Raw genomic sequence first — 18,903 nt, 5'->3', positions numbered from 1 at the left:
TCATAAGGTTCTCTGACCTCAGTGAAATCTTGACGTGTGTCTATAGCTCGTCTCTAACATGCGTCTGTTCCGAGGGCGGCTCCTCCCAATTGCGGCTCTTTGTGTTCTTTTCCACCTCCTCTACGACAACGGGCTTCTGCTTGGCCTCGCCGTCGTCACCAACAACCACCTCGAGCTTCTCCTCCTTCTTTGGCGTCTCAGCCGGCAGACCCTTGCGCTTGCGATCGAGGGCGGCGATCTCGTCGTCGTAGACGGTCCACTCGGGTACCTGGCGCCTCGCACGATCGAGCTTTGGCTCCTTTGTCTGCGGGTTATTGCAGAGGTCAATCGTCTTGGCGACGCGCTGGCTCTCGTCGGAGCACCACGTCTCGCACCAAAGCCACTCCTGAGGCAGGCTGTGGATGGGGATCTGGAACTGCATGTGGTTGGGCAGATCCTGGTCGAGGTTGGCAAGACTGTTGGGGTCGGCGCTGAGGGAGTGGTAGGTCTGGCGGAGGCGGTCGCCCGCGGCGAGCTCGCGGAAGCGGCGGAGATCGACGACGTAGAGGGCCGAGATGTGGTAGGGCTGGCCGCGGAGGTAGTTTGCCCAGTAGCCCTGCTTCCAGAAGCGGAAGCCTTCCATCTCGGTACGGGAGTCGCACATGGGCGTGAAACCGTAGGGTTTGCCCTCGAGGTCGTGGTTGACGAGGGAGATCATGTCGGTGCGGACGATCTGGTCGGCGTCGACGAAGATGACCTTGTCGAGGGAGAGGGGGAAGAGCACATCGAGGAAGAGGATCTTGTAGCCCCAGATCTCACGCTGCTTCTCCTTTTGCTGACGCAGCCAGTGAGGCCACTTGAACGTCACCATCTCGTACTTGAATCCATATTCCTTTGCCATGTGCGGGATGAAATCCTTGAATGAGGGGGAGAGGAATTGCTCAATGAACCAGAACTTGACCGTGTGCTTGGTGTTCTTCATGACGCTGACCATCATGATGTTGAGCATGCGCTCGTAGAGATGGCCGCTGGCGACGGAGAAGATGTTGATCTCAGCGTGCTCCTCGTCAGACGCGGACTTCTTCTTGCCCAGGATGCCTCCGGCGAACTTGAGGCCGCGGCCGACGATGCTGTTGTCTTCGGGCTCGGCCAGCACGTCGGACTCTTCTTGGCCTGGCTTGCGTGACAGGCGAGGGTACAGAGTCGTGCCTTGGAAATCCATCAGCACCACCTCGGTGCCCTCGTCACCCGGCACAGGAGCCCATCCCTTTGCACCGATACTATCGATGGTGTAAATGTCGGTGCTCCTGCCCTCCTTGAGTTTGATGTTGTAAAAGCCTGGGTTCGCCTTGAATTGGAAGTATCCAAGGTTGGCCATGATGAGAGTATCGGCGAAGTGAGGCTCCTTCTCGGTGCCCAAAACGACCTGCGCACCGCGGGGAGGCTGAGACTGTCCCCCCTCACGAGAGTGCCCCTCAATAAGGATGCTCTCAAGCTCGTATGAGGCGTGCACGTTCGACTTGATGGAGCTAAGCTTGATGTTGTCCGGGTCGAAGGGCGAGACTTTGGGTGCAACGAGCCACGATGGGGGAACATCCATGCCGGCGTTAAGAAGAGCCTCGGAGGGCAAGCTCTTGAAGGATGCCTCAAGTGCGCGAACCTTGCCAGCTTCATCAAAGGTCGGCTCTGACTCAAGCACGTATCGGAAGAATCTCTTGACAGGCAGTTCGTCAATCTTGTCCTTGGGGTTAAGGAAGAGCTTTAGATACACGCCCTCCAGCTCAGAGACAACCTTGAGGATAGGCGCCCACCGCTGTGCCTGCTCACTGGCAGGGTTGAGAACACCAACCAAATGAATGCTTGATGTCTCGGGGTTTCCGATCTCAATGGCAGTGTAAGTTGAGTTCCAAGCATCGTGGGCACTGACGCGCAATGATGGCGCAGACTCGAAAATGCCAGCAGGGAGGTCAGAGATAGTCGACAGCGCCGTGACCGACGTGATCTTAGCAGCTGCCAGGGGACCGGCGATCTTGTCTGTCAATCCAAGCTCGTCCACTGCTGCATAGACGGGGAGGATGCGGGCCTTTTGCTCAAACTCCAAGAGGAACTGGAAGTCATCGCCTTGGAAGGGGTCGTCTGCAGTGAAAGGTCCAACGACACGGCCGTTGAGGATGAGTAGGTTCGAACCTGGCTTGACCGCGGCGAAAGAGAGGAACTCGTTGAGGGCTGCAGTGAGGATTGCATCCGAATCACCAGAAGCGGCACTGAGGAGGTCCTTGATGTCGGAAAGAGTCTCAGCTTCAGCAAGTTTGTCGCCACCATTCTTCAACGCTGTGTTCGCACTGGAAGCTGAGGCGGATGCTGAAGGATTGTGCACGACATCCAGACGCACGCCAGGGTTGTTACGACGGAAAGCCAAAGCTGACAGAAGAAGGTTTGTTCCCTCGTCCGAGGTGAAATCGCCCACAACTGTCAGAACAGCCCAGTTTTCTTTCGTCGAGTCTGCATAAGCCTCAATCACTGGGACCTTGCTGAACAGGCTGTCATACTCGGTGTAGATTTTGTTGACATCGAGGACCTGCAGAGATTTCTCGTCTTCTGGGTAGATATAGGTGTTGCGACGTTTGACGGCCTTCTCGAGGAAGAAATCCGGGATCCAGGCCTTCTCATCGACCATGCCAAGATAAACGGCACGCTGAATCGCCTGCAAGTCACTGGAAGCCTTCATGCTCATGGCCTGAAGCCAGTTGCCCTCGCGAGGAACTGGAATACCGTTGATGAAGACAGGCGGAACGGGCGTATTTGCGTTGAGTCTCTTTGCCCAATTCTTAGCCAGCTTTACGATGCTATCAAGCTCGTCCGACTGCACCACCTCGGCAAAAGAGAGGATCTTCGAGTCTGGAAGAGGCTCACGGTCCTTAATCGCCTGGTCAAACGAGCCTTGGTCCGGCTTCTCAGTCTTGGAGGCCTGCATGGCAGCATCGAGATACTCAATGAAGCCATCTAAGCCGTAGTTGTCAAGGAGATAGTAAAGAATCTTGCTGATTTGGAATGCGTCCTCAGTGGGCGTCAGAGGAACCAGACCAAAACGAATGGGAAGCTTCCGCTGGACGAAGGAGTTCATCTGAGCCACGACGCTGAGATCTTCCATCTTGGAGAAGTCAACGGGTATGATGAGATTGAAGATGTCGCGCTTGATGGGCGGGAGCTGGCCAGGGTAGACACGCTGAAGGAGCTGTAAGGAGTTAGGATTTTAACCCCAAGCAGAAGAGGATCAGACTCACCGAAGTCAATTGATCAGGGAAATCTTGGTAACGCTCATCCTTCTCGAGGTCGTTGAGAAACATGATGACCTGCTCCTCCTCAAGGTCATCTGTCCAGTCGAAGCGCGGGGGTTCCTCGTCTGACTTGGACTCGGCAACCTTGGGATGGCCAAGGAGAGACACAGCTTGGCCGCCCGTGAAGCCAAGATCGCGAACGCCGTCGATAAGCTTGCGCTCACGGCGGAGGAGATCAATGATGGTGAAAGCCTCAATCTGGCGTTCAATGAGCTGCACTCCGTTCATCCAAAGCACATTCATGCCGCTAGGAACCAATTGTTGGCGATTGAGCTGGTGCTCGGCGAGGAATTCGGCGGACACATTGTGCGCGGCAATGGAAGTTGAAAACTTGGGGAAGTCTTGCGACAACTTGAGGAGTGTCTCAAAGGGGTTCTGGCTCTGCATGACGAAGGAGGCAGCCTTCAGACCAAGTTCCTGTACCTCAGACTTTGATAGCGGCTTCAGGTCAGCGACCTCCTCGGCAGCGTCCAAGACCTTCTCAGTCTTGACGGTCTTCTGTGAGTCGTCCTGGTGCGCTTCTCGGTCATCAATGACGATGTAGTCGGTCCTCTTCAGGGCCAACTCAACTCCGTATCCGCTGACGGGCAGAGGCTCCTCGTACTTGCCGGCCGGCTTCGTGTAACGCAGGCGGTACTCGAGCTCTCCATTACGAGCCTTCTGAGCCAGCGCGATGTGGAAAGATCCAAAAGAAGGCGAAGTTGGATCTGCGTACAAGATGGCCTCCTTGCCAGATCCTAGGACTCGGTCGAAGGGCAGCACCTTTGCGCCATCCAAAGTAGAATCCTTTGCGGCATCCAGGGACGGACTGCAATATTGTTTTCCTCCCTGCTCAGCCCAGACTTCGCAGCTATCTTGAGTATCGGTGTCGACTTTGGGCTCTACGGCAGTTCGGTAGTATTGATAGTGGGCTTCAATGCGAGGAGCGGCGGTTCGCAGGGAAAGGGCCAGCTTGAAAGTAGACAGAGCGTCCGGTGTGGTAATGTGCCCATCCTCATTCAGAGTGAGGAGGAATTTGTCGTAGATTTCTTTGTCGGTCTTGGCTTCGCTGAAGTGCCCGCTAGCAATGCGGTCGAGAAGAGGGAAGTAGGCAGTTGCGTTTTCACCAGCAGCTGTCTCACTAGAACGAAGGTGTCAGCTGGCAGTGAAACAAACAAGGGGAGAGGGAAGGGCAGCTTCACTTACAGCAGCTCGAGGAGATAGGGGCCGGAAGGAAAGGCAGCCTTCATGTCCACAGTCACAGAGGGGACTGCGGCGACATTGACGGCTGCCAAAAGTGACAGGCCAACGCCCATTGGCAATTGCGACAACCGCACCATGGTGAAGGAGGGAGCGCGACGGCCGGCGCAAGGCTGTCCTTCGGCTTCGTGGGTGCCTGCAACTAGTTGTTGGTTCTGGAGATTGAGAGAAAGAGTGTTGACTTTCTTCGGGATCGAGAATGGATGGAGTGACTTCTCGACGACTTGTACCTTCCAATCGAAAAAGAGGGCAAGGGTGGGTGAATATTAAGACAGACAACTTCTGAAAGAAAATATCTTGAGCTTGGAGAGGAAAAAGGCAGGGACACCGCAGAAGGTGATTTATTTATCGCCTCTGTCGCATGGCTGGTGCAAGAATGCTTGGAGGGGCTTCCAGAGGTGAATTCCGTTAGGTATGGTAGGCGGGTCAAACGTCAGGTATCGGTAGGTGCTGAGTCTGGGGGACTGGTGTAAGTGAGCGCGCCTTCTGAACACATTGACAAAAGAGCTGTACCAAAGAAGATTAGCGTCTCCTCTGTCAGGGGTGTTAGGTCCACGGGGAGAAACGGCAGAAAAACGGGCCTATTGGAGGGGCATTTGCTTACCTCAGCTCTGCCCAGCCTAGGACCCCATATCTGGCAGCGTGGCACCTCATTGAAAGGGAGAGTCAATGTCCCCATAACCTGGCTGAGTTACCTAAGGTACGTATGTAAAGGGCGGGCGGTGAGGACACGGTTGTCGGCGGAACTCTGATGCGGGCAGCTCCTGTCAATCGGCGCCCATTAGGTTGGACCCACAGAAATAACCCACACTTTACAGATGGCCACGAAGCGGAATTGTTACTAGGGGCTCTGAGACGAGGAAGTGGCCTTTACGTATCTCTCTACCTCACTACGGATACTTCTACGCATCCAACCCCTTCACCGCGTTCTCTTTTCGTGACCCGTGAATGTCACCATCCCCTTCGACTCCAGCTGCAGCCTTTCTCGGTCGGTAAGCTGGCTTGCACTTGAATCCCATTTTCTCCAGAGGTGCCGCCTGATTCCCCCCCCCTGCTGGTTGCTAGAAGCTCCGGCTTCACCTCCCCGCCAAAATGCAGGCCTCCTCGGGCATGTTGACCAAGGTACGCTCCGCCCTCGGCGCATTGGGTCTCTGACGAGATCTGATGCTCTGGCCGAGTCCATTGCTCACGTAGTGTACAGTTCGAGTCCAAGTCCTCCCGCGCAAAGGGCATCGCTTTCCATCCCAAGAGGTAAGCTTTCAACCCATAGCTTCCCATCTTCAAGTCTGCCCCCTTGCTGACGAACAGCTACCAGACCATGGATCCTCGTCGCACTTCACTCCTCTACGATTCAGCTTTGGGACTACCGCATGGGAACATTGATCGATCGATTCGAAGAGCACGATGGCCCGGTTCGAGGAATTGACTTCCACAAGACACAACCCCTCTTCGTTTCTGGAGGTGACGACTACAAGATCAAGGTCTGGTCCTACCAGACCCGCCGGTGCCTCTTCACCTTGAACGGTCATCTCGACTACGTTCGCACCGTCTTCTTTCATCATGAGTTGCCATGGATTCTGTCGGCATCCGACGATCAGACGATTAGGATATGGAACTGGCAAAACCGCTCTCTGAGTGCGCCCACTCCCTAGGACCCCGAGATGGCCGTGAAGGTGACTAACTTTGATTCGCAGTCTGCACCATGACAGGTCACAACCACTACGCAATGTGCGCCCAATTCCACCCGAAGGAAGATCTCGTCGTCTCTGCCTCCCTCGACCAGTCTGTCCGAGTTTGGGACATTTCCGGCTTGCGCAAGAAGCATTCGGCCCCGACATCGATGACCTTCGAAGATCAGGTCGCGCGCGCGAACCAGAACCAGACCGACATGTTTGGTAACACCGATGCTGTTGTCAAGTTTGTCCTGGAAGGCCATGACCGTGGTGTCAATTGGGTTGCCTTCCACCCGACCATGCCGCTGATTGTGTCTGCTGGCGATGACCGACTCGTCAAGCTGTGGCGCATGAGCGAAACGAAGGCCTGGGAGGTTGACACCTGCAGAGGACACTTCCAGAACGCCTCTGGCTGCTTGTTCCACCCCCACCAAGACTTGATCCTGTCCGTTGGCGAAGATAAGACCATCCGTGTCTGGGACCTCAATAAGCGCACCGCGGTGCAGTCTTTCAAGCGCGAGAACGACCGATTCTGGGTCATTGCCGCCCACCCCGAGATCAACTTGTTCGCTGCTGGCCACGATAACGGTGTCATGGTCTTCAAGCTGGAGAGAGAGAGACCGGCATCATCAGTATACCAGAACAACCTCTTCTACATCACCAAGGAGAAGCACGTCAGATCCTACGACTTCCAGAAGAGTACCGAAAGCCCGACTTTGCTCTCTCTCAAGAAGCTTGGAAGCCCTTGGACCCCTCCGCGAACCCTGTCGTACAACCCGGCCGAACGCTCCGTCCTCGTCACCTCTCCCTCCGACAGCGGATCTTACGAACTGATCAACCTCCCTCGCGATGGATCTGGTGCCATTGAGCCTACCGAGTCGAAGCGCGGCCAGGGCAACTCCGCCATCTTCGTCGCCCGCAACCGCTTCGCTGTGCTGAACACGTCTAGTCAGACAATTGACATCAAGGATCTTTCCAACAACACCACCCGTTCCTTCAAGCCTCCCGTCGGAACCAGCGACATCTACTTCGGTGGTACCGGCAACCTCCTTATCATTACGCCCACCGCTGTGCATCTTTACGACATTGGGCAGAAGAAGAGTGTCGCCGAGTTGGCTGTCAACGGTGTCAAGTACGTTGTGTGGTCGAATGACGGACTGTACGCGGCTCTTTTGAGCAAGCACAACGTCACCATCGTGACGAAGACCCTCGAGCAGGTCAGCACATTGCACGAGACTATCCGTATCAAGAGTGCAACCTGGGATGATGCTGGTGTCCTGCTGTACTCGACCCTCAACCACATCAAGTACACGCTTCTGAATGGCGACAATGGTATCGTCCGCACCCTTGACCAGACTGTCTATCTGGTCCGTGTCAAGGGCCGTAACGTCTACTGCCTTGACAGGGCGGCCAAGCCCAAGGTTCTCCACGTCGATCCCACCGAATACCGATTCAAGCTGGCCCTCGTCAAGCGTAACTACGAGGAGATGCTCCACATCATCCAGAACTCCAGTCTTGTTGGTCAATCCATCATCTCCTACCTTCAAAAGAAGGGATACCCCGAGATTGCTCTGCAGTTCGTGCAGGACCCCGCGACCCGCTTCGAGCTCGCAATCGAGTGCGGAAACCTGGACGTTGCCGTCGAGACTGCCAAGGAGCTGGATCGTCCTAAGCTTTGGCAGAGGCTGAGCGCCGAGGCTTTGGCTCACGGAAACCACCAGGTCGTCGAGATGGCTTACCAAAAGCTCAAGCAGTTCGACAAGCTTTCATTCCTGTACTTGTCTACCGGTGACCACTCTAAGCTGGCACGTATGGCTAAGATTGCCGAGCACAGAGGTGACTTTACTGCACGCTTCCAGAACGCCCTCTACCTCGGCGAGGTTGAGGACAGGATCCAGATGTTCAAGGAAATTGACCTCTGTAAGTTGCTACAATGGAAGCATTAGTAAGATCTTGACTAACAAGACACAGACCCATTGGCATACATGACCGCCAAGTCCCACGGCTTGGAGGAGGAGTGCCAGGCTATTCTCGAGGCCACTGGTCTCACCGAGGACCAACTGGAGACGCCTACGATTGGGGAGGCTCTGACTCCTCCTAAGCCTGTCGTCCCCACGTTTAAGGCAAACTGGCCTACCAAGGCTACTTCCCAGTCTGTCTTCGAGAAGGCCCTGCTTGGCCAGGTTGAGGGACTGTCTTTGGAGGATACCCCTGCAGCTGCCAATGGCTTCGACGATGACGTCGAGGAGGATGCCGCCGCGAAGAAGAACGGCAATCTCATCGACGTTGATGATGACGAGGATGCGGCAGGCTGGGATCTGGGTGACGATGTCGTTCCCGAGATTGAGGGCGACTTCGTGAATGTTGACAGTGCCGACGCTGGTGGCGCTGGAAGCAGCGAGGCCGATCTCTGGGCTCGCAACTCTCCTTTGGCTGTGGATCATGTTGCCGGTGGCTCATTCGAGTCAGCAATGCAACTCCTCAACAGACAAGTGGGAGCAGTCAACTTCGCGCCGCTGAAGCCCCGCTTCCTCGAAGTTTACCAGGCATCAAAAACGTATCTCCCGGCCTCTGCAAACCTTCCTCCGTTGGTCAACTATGTTCGACGTACGATTGATGAGACGGACCCTAGAAAGGTGTTGCCGATTGTGCCCAGGGATCTCGAGTTCCTGGCGACCAATGATTTGCAACAGGGTTACAACTCGATGAAGACGAACAAGCTCGAGGACGGTCTTCAGATCTTCAAGGGTATCCTCCACGCCATCCTTATCAACGCCGTTTCAAGCGAAAGCGAGGTCGCCGAGGCGAAGAAGCTCATCACATCCGCCAGCGAATATGCCGTGGCCATGGAGATCGAGCTCAGCCGTCGCAAGCTCGGCACTACTGGCGAGCAGCTCAAGCGCAACCTTGAGTTGTCAGCCTACTTTACCATCCCCAAGATTGAGGTTCCTCATCGCCAGCTGGCCCTGCACAACGCGATGCAATTGGCGATAAGAAACAAGAACTACGGTTCAGCACTGAGCTTTGCCAACCGCATTATTGCCAATGGCGGCTCCAGCAAGCTGACCGAAAACGTGAGTATCAACATTCCATCCCTACGATTTACCAGACTGACACTCTTTATAGGCCAAGAAAGCCAAGGCTCAATGCGAGCGCAACCCCTCGGATGCGATTGAGATTGAGTTTGACCAGTTTGCCGAGTTTGATATCTGCGCAGCCAGCCACTCACCCATTTACAGCGGCACTTCCTACGAGGAGTGCGCCTTTGACGGCTCCAAGTACCACAGCAAGTACAAGGGCACCGTTTGCAAGGTCTGCGGGGTGTGCGAGGTTGGCAAGCACGGCAGTGGCCTGAAGCTCTTTGCGTAGAGAGCTAGCTAGTATAATAGATGTCGTCGGCCCATGATGGGGTGAAGACTGCATGATTTAGTGCAGTAACGCTCGGCCGATGGGGGGATTGGTCTTGGGAAAAGTTTACAGTAGACAGACTGGAGTGTCTGATGAAAACCCCGGGCTTTTGATTGTTAGCAATAGTTTTGTGGGAGACGAATATATGTCATCATTTGATCCATGATCTCTGATGTGCCAGCGTTCGATGTCCCCGCGTGCTCAGCGCACTACCAGAGCTCGCCATTCGCCTGAAGTACCGAGAATGGACACAAGTCACGCTGTCTGGTATGCATACATGATGAGATCGTTAACGCCCGGCTTGGATTCCTGTATCCGAGCTTTCCTCTTTCCATGGTCTGTCTAATTGCATGAAAATATTAATACATCAAAACAGTACGCCCGTTTCCTTCTGCAACCATACGTCTACACAATGGTCTCCAGTTCCCTGGCGTATCCCAGCGCGTTCTCTATCACCATCTGGCTCATCTCCTTCTCGGTGGTGCCATCCTCGGCGGCGACGCCCTCGGCGGTGTCGGGGAAGAAGATGTGGCCCTCCTTCAGGATCCAGCCGCGCGCCTGGGCGAAGGAGATGACGTCGCCCTCGGAGTCGAGGAAGAGGAGTGATTTTGCGGAGCTGATGGGTAGGCTTGGGTATGCGCGCTCGCTGCTTGAGGCGATTTCGGAGCGAATTTGGAAGGTGAGGATCTTTGAAGAATTGAGAGTGTTAGCGTCAACGGTCCTTTACTATATGCATATCTTGTATAGATCATCGTGGGGCCAAGGGGAATAGACAACCGGGGGTATTACCTCTGAGAATACACCGTACTCCTCGCTGGGCACCTCACGGCTCTTGAGGGCGTTCCACACGCGGTCGTAGCTGCCCTCCATCAACCACCTCTCGAGACGGATGGGGTAGCCCAGGTACTTGTCGCCCTCGACGGCGCTGCTATCGCCGCCGCCCTCGCGGTTAGCCAGACTCTCGAGCTCCGAGTGGAACTCGGCGTAGCGGCCCTGGGTGAGCAGGAGGAGCAGGTAGAGGCCGGTGACCTTGTTGCGCTCGGGGACGTTGGGCGGGAGGACGTTGGAGGGGAGCTCGTAGAAGGGCTGGAGCTGCTGGACGTAGCGGGTGAAGGCGTCTGGGTTCTTTGCGCGGATGGAGGCGAGGGCGCCTAGCTCGTAGGTCTCGCGGGCGAGGGCGAGGAGCTGGGGCGAGGTTTTGGGGTTCGAGGGGGTGAGGGCGTTGAGCTGGAGGAGGTGGAGTTTCGCTTTGGAGAGGAGGGCGGAGGATTCGGTGTAGGGGAGGGAGGAGCCCTTGGTCTTGAGCTGGGTGAGGACCTGTTGGAGGTTGCGGTCCGCCATTTTGGTGGTGGTTGTGATGTGTGTGTATGTGTTGCGGGGTGGATTTGGTTGGTGGTGTTCCGGTTGTCGGGGGCTGATGTCGGCAACGGTCGTGGAACGAAGGCAGGTATTTGTTGTTATTGGACGTCGATTGACAAGTCTGCCTCGTTGTGGTTTCGTGGAGGAAGATTGGAGAGACGTGGGTTTGTGGTGGTGGTGTTGATCGGGTCAAAGGTTGGAGTGTCCAGATGCTTAGGTCAAGGTAGGTTCGACGCTTTGGGTGTTTGGCTTAGCAGGCTGAGAGGCTGACGAAAGGTGCCGTCAAGCTGGCCGGGTCCGTGCAGGGGTCCTGCCCACTACGGCGCTAGCCTTTCTAAGTTTAGGCAATTTTGGAGCTGCCTGGGAGCTGGTCATCAACGGAAGCGTCGAGTGCTTTGCTGAGGTAATGCAGCTGGTTCACGTGATGCGAAGTCCGAAGGTATCGCCCGGCCCGGTCCCTGGATCCGCTTCAGATTTCCCCAACTCCCGGCACCCCGCCGTGCCGGGTTCCGGCAGCATCTGGGAAAGGTCCTGCTTGTCTTCCCGCACCTCCCATCCGGCAAGTCGGCATCACGGACGCGTATGGCATTCGGGCAGTTGGCGGAAGCTTCTTCCTACATGGCAAACCAGCGTATCTGGTCAAAATCTTCTTCTGTCGACGAGGATGCAAGCGAAACGGAGGTCAACTATCCAGTCTCACCGAGGCCGGGCATCTTGCGCATCGCGCGTCTAGTTTCTGATACGTGCTGCTTCTGAATACCAAGTAGCGAGACGACTCTGCTCTACACTCGCCAACGGGAGGTATTCGCAGGGTTTTCGGACTTGACCTGTCTCGGCACTCATGGGGAACTCTCTCTGGGGTAATGAGTATACTCGCGGGACTTTGGTTCACAACTTCTTCTGAGTTCCGGCATGCTCATTGAAACCGGAGTTCCAAATGTCATGCCATGCTCTCATACTGAATTGCTAACTATCAGGAGGCGATTATCAAAGTCATGAGGAACTGTATTTTTCTCCATTTCATTCCCGCCAAAGGAGACTTCGAGTCTCTCCCAAGAAAAACACGCCGAAAGGACATTCGCCCCCAGAATGAACCTGTTACGAAATTACAATCTTCTTGATATAGCTCATCATCTCGTTCTCCTCCTTGTCAAACGAATCAAAGAACGGCTCGACCCGCAACAAGTTCTCAATCTCCTCTTGGTCAGGAATCTTCTGCCTCATGTAGTTTACGGGTCCATCCTCAATCGAATGCGGGATGAACACAGACGCATTGGTCGTGATGGGCGTGCCATCCTCCCGGATCCCCATGCCCACGGGATCGCCGTCGACGAACCACATACCCAGCACGGGATACCACGAGCTGCCCTTGGCATCTTTGAATTCGGGTAACACGGCGAGCTCCTGCACAATGTACCCTTCCGCGCCATAGTCTCCCGTCGACGCGTCCTGCAAGATCTCGCCGTCCTTCTTGAGAACCACGTCGGCGCCCTCGCGCGCAAAGATGGGCTTGCGCGCAAAACTCGTCATAGAGGCTGGCGCCTCGTTGTCAAAGTACGTGGGAAGAAGCCATTTCCCCCGCGGGTCGTCCTTGAACATGTCCCAGAGAACAGCAAAGACAGCCTTGTTGCTCCACAGGAGCTTGTACGGCGGCTCGATCCAGACTGTTCCTCCGATGTAGTTCCCTACCTCGTCGCGCTTGCCAATGTTCTCCATGTCCTCGAAACACGCCTCGCCAAACTGCTGCTCGACCATATACTCCCACGGATAAAGCTTGAAGATGACGTCGATGTGCTCTCCCTGCGCATCATAGAACCGCCCGTCTTTTTTGGATTTCGCAATCTCCTCCATCGTCAGCGCTTTTGTCATCCACCCCGCCTGCTGGCACGTCTCCATCAGGAGCATGGTATTCATCGCGTCCTCCCCCGTGGCCTCGCCCTCGCCAACGGCGAAGTGGACAGTCGGCTTATGCCCCAGCTCCTTCTCGACGAGCGTCATGTTGCGCTTCCACCCTTCGATGAGCTTCTCCGTGATGCTGTTGAACTGGTCGTTGCCGTGGCCCGTCTGCTCCATCCACAGCCACTGGATCGACGCCGCCTCGAGCAGCGACGTCGGCGTGTCGGCGTTGAACTCGTAGAACTTGGGCACGCGCAGCCGCGGGTCCGGGTGCTCCAGCCCGCCGAAGCAGATGTCGAAGCGGCCGTAGATGCTGCCCCAGGCCGGTTCGCGGTCCCACGAGGCCTTTATTTGTTTCAGGGCGAAGGCGGGGACCGCCATTTTCTTGGTGATGATGTCTGGGTGCTCTACGAGGTAGTCTGCTGCTTCACAGCACATTGCGAACACGTCTCTGGCGGCTTCTTCGAGGAGGTTCATCTCCTGTTCGGTGAAGGAGTAGTAGCGGTCGTCTGGCCAGTACGGCTCCGAGGCGCCGGGGGCCACGAGGTCTGCGAAGACGAGGCCTTGGCTTTGGACCAGGCGGGTGGCGTTTGGCCTCTTTTGTACTGGAACGCGGCGCATCTTTGTTGTTCTTTTGGTTCAGAATGACGTGGGAAAGAGAATGGTAAGTATGGACGATGTAAAGCCAGGCAGAGTAGAACAAGGAACTCAAAGGACAGACACGACGATGCTTGGCCGCTGCCCTCAAAGGGCAGTCTCATATACTTATTCACCAGCAGATCTCCCCTCGGGCAGTCGCCCGGCCTACTCAAAGTTCGGATGAGGCGGGGATCACCCCTAACCGCCAACACCCTGAATTCTGATACGGACACCTTTCTGATTGTCCCGATCCTGCGGATACTTATTTTGAGTTGGGGTTTGATGGGTGGATGGGAAATGTCTCCAGTTAGGTTTGCCGCTAGAAGAAGTCTAATTCAAACGAGGCTTTCTAGAAGCTTTGACATCTCCTCAGGATCCTATTATGATCTGCCCTCTCTCTCTTTCTTTCCGCCCCCGAAGGCACGTTGCCGCTTAACCGTATTACGGAAATGGTTGCACACTAAGAATAAGATGAAACCGCAACTCACGGACACTGCGCGCTAATCTCTATCTTTTTCTGTCCACACAGGCAATATAAGCCGTGTAAGTCGCGAAACGCGCATTGGTTCGCTGTATTATTCCAACGACTCATGAGTAACGCAACTCATGTGGGCTACCGGCACCTTGGGTCGGCGAGTCAGGGAAAACGATTTGATCTGCTTATTTGCCGTATTCGAATAGATTTGGTTAGAATTGCTATTAATTCTGCAAACCTCTGTGGTCTTGGCGCTGCGCATTAACCCAGTGGCGATCTTGGTCGACAACCACATGCCCACCTCGGCTTCGCCGCGATGGCGGCTGGTTATAGTTGTGTGGCTTGCAGTTCATTGAAGGAGTCATTTCACGTCAATGACCTGGTGTTGGTTGAGGGTCTTGAAAGTAAGAAGCTATCGAGTCTTTGGCAATCGAATCAACGCGTGACGATCCGAGAAGACTTGCCGCAAAGTTTCGCTCTCGCATTTTCAACATTTTTTCAACATTTTCATTACCTACTTCGTTTGTCAAAGTGAAAACTTCTGAATAATTGAGTTTATTGGCAGTTTTAAGCGAATCACATTGACATGTTCGGAAATGCGTCTCGCGAAACTTGAGTCGTTGCATGCAAAGAGCCGCGAACAGTATGACTCTATGCCAACCCCGCTAAGATCTTCATTTACGTGGGGAAACCGGAAACAATTGCCGCAAGAGATAGCAATGTAGGTAGGAGCCCTGGCGGCTATCAAAAGTCTAGCGGAAGCTTGTTTTGTTGTAGAGTAATGCCCAGTGCCTTAACGGTCTGGACTCTACAGTCAATGAAACACGGCAACTTCTCAAAACTCGGGAATTATTGTTTTCATGAACTTGAATCAATCACTGGCTTTGGGTTGTCACGACTTTTGCTTGTTGAATGACTTGAGCTCAGTGGGGCGAGGGCGAAAAATGTTGAGTCTCTGAGCCAAGTAGGCAGTCGTGAACATGCGGAGTATCATCGGTTCAAGCCGAGACAACATGATCCTCAACCCTTTGAAACGCGGGTTACTCCGAACAACAGCTCCAAGTCGGCGATCGTGGCCCCTACTTCTATTGCTCATTGGGGGCCTTACTACGACTTATTGGAACACGTGATAGACATTGTGGAAGGAAAGTGGCATTTTGCTATCAGGGTGGCCTTGTGTAAGTGAGCCTGTAAGGTGAACCGAGAAACCGGGTAGATTCGTAAGGCAGTATCACTTATGACTAGCATTACGTTGTTCCTTGATATTGAACACATGACAGAACGAACCAAGGCCTCCTTGTTCTTACGGCGACATCTTGAAAGAAATTCCCCAGAGTAGACAGGTCTGGAAACATCCTTGAGAACTCGGCGTCTCGAGACGGCCGAACGCTGCCGGTATTCTTATGACCAACCCTGACAATGCCGCCGGCGTGAAAGAGATACGCCCGTTTATCCACATTAAGTCATTCTCAAGCTTAACTTGTATACGGTAGAGCCACGATGATGGCAATTGTCGGGCTCGTTTGCAAAGGGAACCTTGGCAAACTGCTTCATGACACAGGCAAAGCAAGACAGAAATCTTGCCGTTCAAAGTTCTTGAACTCGGAAATAATTGAGTCAGATGACGGTGAGGTACGATCGGGGAATCATGAGAATCTCAAGTCTGTCTACGGCGTGGCCGAACCTTTGCGCCGCAACCTGTTACCCGTATGGGTAACGAGAAGGCCTCACCATCTCATCCATCACAGTTGTCCTGTCGAATGACATAAATAGGAGGCCTTGATCCTGTAATGAAAATCTTCCTTTTGCTCTTCATCACGCACTCAAGACTTTTAACAACCATCTCTCTGATCACAAACAATCTTCCAAAGCACCTTCGCTTTCTCTAGGTCCAACAACTTCAACCCCTTTTCTGCTCTTCCCAAAAACAGACAACTCCAAATCATCCACAATGAAGACCCAACACATCACCCTCCCCACCATCCAAATCGCGGCCGCCGCCTTCTTCGCCGCCTCGGCCGAAGCAAAAGTCTACTGCACCGACACCGCGGGCAAAGTCGTCGCCCAAGCCAGCTGCGACGGCACCCAGCCCGCCAACACTTTCTTCCTCGCCGAGCACGAGGGCGACGATCTTCAGCTCGGGGACGTCATCGCCGAAGATAAAGTCGACGCCTCGCACTCCGCCGTTGCCGCCCGCGGCATGGAGGCGCTCGAGGCCGAGCAGGTTAGCGGCGGGTTCGGGCGCAGGTCGCCGCAGAGGCAGTGTGACCCGTCTCTTGGACACTGCGTTGTTAGTGGTGTTGGTAAGGGCGGTAACACTGGTGGTGGTTCCAATGGTTCTTAGAGACTCTGTTCGTATAAGTTTGGGTAGTCTCTGGGAAGACTTTGGGATAGGTTGTGGTGGTTCTACTATATGGTCTGCAAGGTTGGGAAGGGCTGGACCAGCAGCGGGGAAAGAGATCCGGGGTCCGGTACTGGGATAGACTGTTACTCCAAGCCTTGCTCAGTAGACAATAAACTGGTTTCTTCTTGAATTGAATGGTCTGGTCAAAGGCTTGAGAGGACAAGCGAAAGGATTAGACAGCAATATACCTTGCTCTACCTTATTCTTTGATGGTCTTGGACCTAAATAATCCGCGTACGACGACCACTGATAAGTAGCTTTGTCAGATGGTCATTATAGAGGAGGGAGATTGCAAGAATTGTTTCGCCGTTGATCAATAAGACGGGACCCCTGACTACCTCTGAGATCTTAACTCAACGTTTGGTATGGGGATTGCGGCCCACCTCGCTTGTCTTGATGGTTGAGACAACGCATACTATGAGAGCTTCTCGTTTGCCCTCCTAGAGTCTTTGTGCCGGCATGGGATGCCGACAGACTCGACAACAGGCGAAAACGTACACCGCAAGAGAAGGCGCTTACATGATGTGGAAACTAACATCACAGCAACCCCATTTTGAGACATCGCGCTGAGTAATGCGGAGGACAATAATCTTTCTGCTCCAGGATCCATGAAGTCCGCATGGTCAGCAGAGGAAGGTGACTTTGATAAGTGATAGGCGGATAGAGGACGAAAACAGTAAGCATGCGTGGGTTAAGATTGGGTCAAAACTGTCGATCTGCCGCAAACCACCCGTCGGGAACCGAATCCAGGCGCTGATGACACATGAGCCTTTGGAGTCTACGGCGCTAGGTATACGCGCGGCTAAATAGTTCCTAGTGGGCAGCAGCAGCAGCAGTAGCACATTAAACGGAAACATGGTCCCGGAGAAGCAGCTTGCAGAATAAACACGTGTCGATGGTGGGCAGATGGAGCCTAGAAACATTGGGGATCTCTTTTTGAGCGATGCTTCCACACTGCAGCCAGAGAGCGTTCGTCTCGTCTCTCCGGATCGCGATGGGGATGAAGTATGCTGTTGAGTATCGGCTCTGGAGTTTACTTGGGCAAGGTTACACTCAGTGGCTCGAAGAACAGGGCACGGCCTGGTCGAAGACGGTTACTTCTAGGTGGAAAGATGGGACGGGTTGGATCGGATGATGGCCGTTGTGGCACCTATGACGTGGGTTTGGGGAAATTCGGAGTGCCAAGCAGAAATACATGGTATGAGTTAGTGCTGCGATGATCCTCAGTGCATTGCACCCACACGCACTTACATATAATCAGGGATTGAGAGTGAGATCTTATGGTAAGGTAGACTAGAAGACTCTGGTTTGTGAGCATGAGCCCTTTGCTTAACAGCCGACCTTCACTTGGTGGGCGTTGAGAGGTATATAGTGAGCAAAGGTGAAAGTATCTTCAACAAGCACCGTCCGTTGTAGTCGATGGCCGAGCGGTACGATTCCAACCTTGAATGGTGGAAGCGTATGTTGGCTCACGGTCCTACATAATGCCATGTATAGCTTGCTTTTTTGCATTTTGTTCCATAGTAAATTTGGTGATAGTCGATGTTATCAGGTGACCTGTATTCCTTTCCGATGTACCCGAATCCATGTCGGAATAGTGTCATTATTTTGAAGGCTATGAGTTCGAATGAGTTTGTCTTATATCCCTTTTATTTCAATGTTAGTCGTTTAGACTTGCGCAAATCGATCCAAATTCATATCACTCATGAAGCTGCCGCCAAGCAGTGGAACGAACGATAACGAGACAAGCGATTCCGATTGCGATCGGGGACTTGGCCCCCAAAGGACGGGACGGGCAGCTGCGGTAAGGTATGCAAAGTCACTCATTGGTCACTCGAGAAATGCAAGCAGCAAGGGTCTGTTTCTATGTTTGGAAACACAGAGCAAAAAAGACATTCTCGAATTTGACATTGTGGCTGAGCAAAGCGGGCTGCGCAGGGAAACGCGAGATACCCGAGTGGAGGACCTTTGATTGAGTTTTGGGACTGTGTGGTGTGAATGTTATTCACTGCCAATCAACACCCGGACTGCAAGTGATTGGTTAAGCTTGGAGAGTGAGTTTCTCATGGACATTTACAGGATCATTCTCACCTTCTCATAATAAGACGAGAGGGAGATGGATTGACTGATATTATGAGGGTGGTCAGTACTGTTTACATGAGATCCCATAAGAAGAGGCATGAAAATGAAATGACCGTATTGAGTACGGATAATGGGGCACAATGAAATGCAATGGATGAAAAAAGGCGCCTTCGATTGTGAGATTGAGAGGGGCCTCTGGGGTCAACGGTCGGACAGTGGCGCAGGCTCCAGTGATGCATCCAATGCCTGATTGGAATTCCTCCATGGATTTCTTCTCCCTTACAGGGGCAGGACATGGGGGCGGGGTGTTCTGCACGTTCTGTAACACGATGCAGCAAGCAGCCACCAAAGGCCCTGACACAGTAACATACCTTATGAGGTGGAATTGGAGGGATTGACTGCAGCGCAACG

At 53.9% G+C, this 18,903-nt stretch overlaps 5 protein-coding genes across 5 annotated transcripts; 2 read left to right on the top strand and 3 right to left on the bottom strand.

Moving 5' to 3' along the window:
- Nucleotides 1–40: 40 nt before the first annotated feature.
- On the bottom strand, nt 41–4,636 carry BDZ83DRAFT_751611 (UDP-glucose:glycoprotein glucosyltransferase; the record flags this gene model as incomplete). Its single annotated transcript, XM_060514075.1, has 3 exons — nt 41–3,214; nt 3,264–4,437; nt 4,503–4,636. 3 exons carry the CDS (start codon nt 4,634–4,636, stop codon nt 41–43), a joined length of 4,482 nt encoding a protein of 1,493 aa, XP_060365621.1.
- A 689-nt stretch (nt 4,637–5,325) lies between these two features.
- Nucleotides 5,326–9,793, top strand: BDZ83DRAFT_299819 (coatomer WD associated region-domain-containing protein). The gene is made up of 6 exons (XM_060502245.1): nt 5,326–5,678; nt 5,758–5,807; nt 5,872–6,191; nt 6,251–8,149; nt 8,201–9,303; nt 9,356–9,793. Exons 1-6 carry the CDS (start codon nt 5,649–5,651, stop codon nt 9,596–9,598), a joined length of 3,645 nt encoding a protein of 1,214 aa, XP_060365620.1. The 5' UTR covers nt 5,326–5,648; the 3' UTR covers nt 9,599–9,793.
- On the bottom strand, nt 9,781–11,231 carry BDZ83DRAFT_698136 (GANP/Nin1/mts3/eIF-3 p25 family protein). Its single transcript, XM_060511391.1, has 2 exons — nt 10,427–11,231; nt 9,781–10,324 (listed from the first exon to the last, which is right to left on the bottom strand). The coding sequence occupies exons 1-2, from the start codon at nt 10,976–10,978 to the stop codon at nt 10,043–10,045; spliced, it is 834 nt and encodes a 277-aa protein (XP_060365619.1). The 5' UTR covers nt 10,979–11,231; the 3' UTR covers nt 9,781–10,042.
- An 863-nt stretch (nt 11,232–12,094) lies between these two features.
- BDZ83DRAFT_751608 (glutathionylspermidine synthase) lies at nt 12,095–13,513 on the bottom strand (the record flags this gene model as incomplete). The annotated part of the gene is made up of 1 exon (XM_060514074.1): nt 12,095–13,513. The coding sequence occupies one exon, from the start codon at nt 13,511–13,513 to the stop codon at nt 12,095–12,097; it is 1,419 nt and encodes a 472-aa protein (XP_060365618.1).
- A 2,444-nt stretch (nt 13,514–15,957) lies between these two features.
- Nucleotides 15,958–16,350, top strand: BDZ83DRAFT_751607 (uncharacterized protein; the record flags this gene model as incomplete). The annotated part of the gene is made up of 1 exon (XM_060514073.1): nt 15,958–16,350. One exon carries the CDS (start codon nt 15,958–15,960, stop codon nt 16,348–16,350), a length of 393 nt encoding a protein of 130 aa, XP_060365617.1.
- Nucleotides 16,351–18,903: the final 2,553 nt, after the last annotated feature.

The sequence above is a fragment of the Colletotrichum acutatum genome (assembly GCF_030867785.1).
Source record: "Colletotrichum acutatum strain CBS 112980 chromosome Unknown BDZ83scaffold_40, whole genome shotgun sequence".
In the NCBI taxonomy this organism is placed as follows: domain Eukaryota; kingdom Fungi; phylum Ascomycota; class Sordariomycetes; order Glomerellales; family Glomerellaceae; genus Colletotrichum; species Colletotrichum acutatum.
Note: the sequence above shows the minus strand (reverse complement) of the source record. Positions and strands in the feature narration are given on the sequence as shown.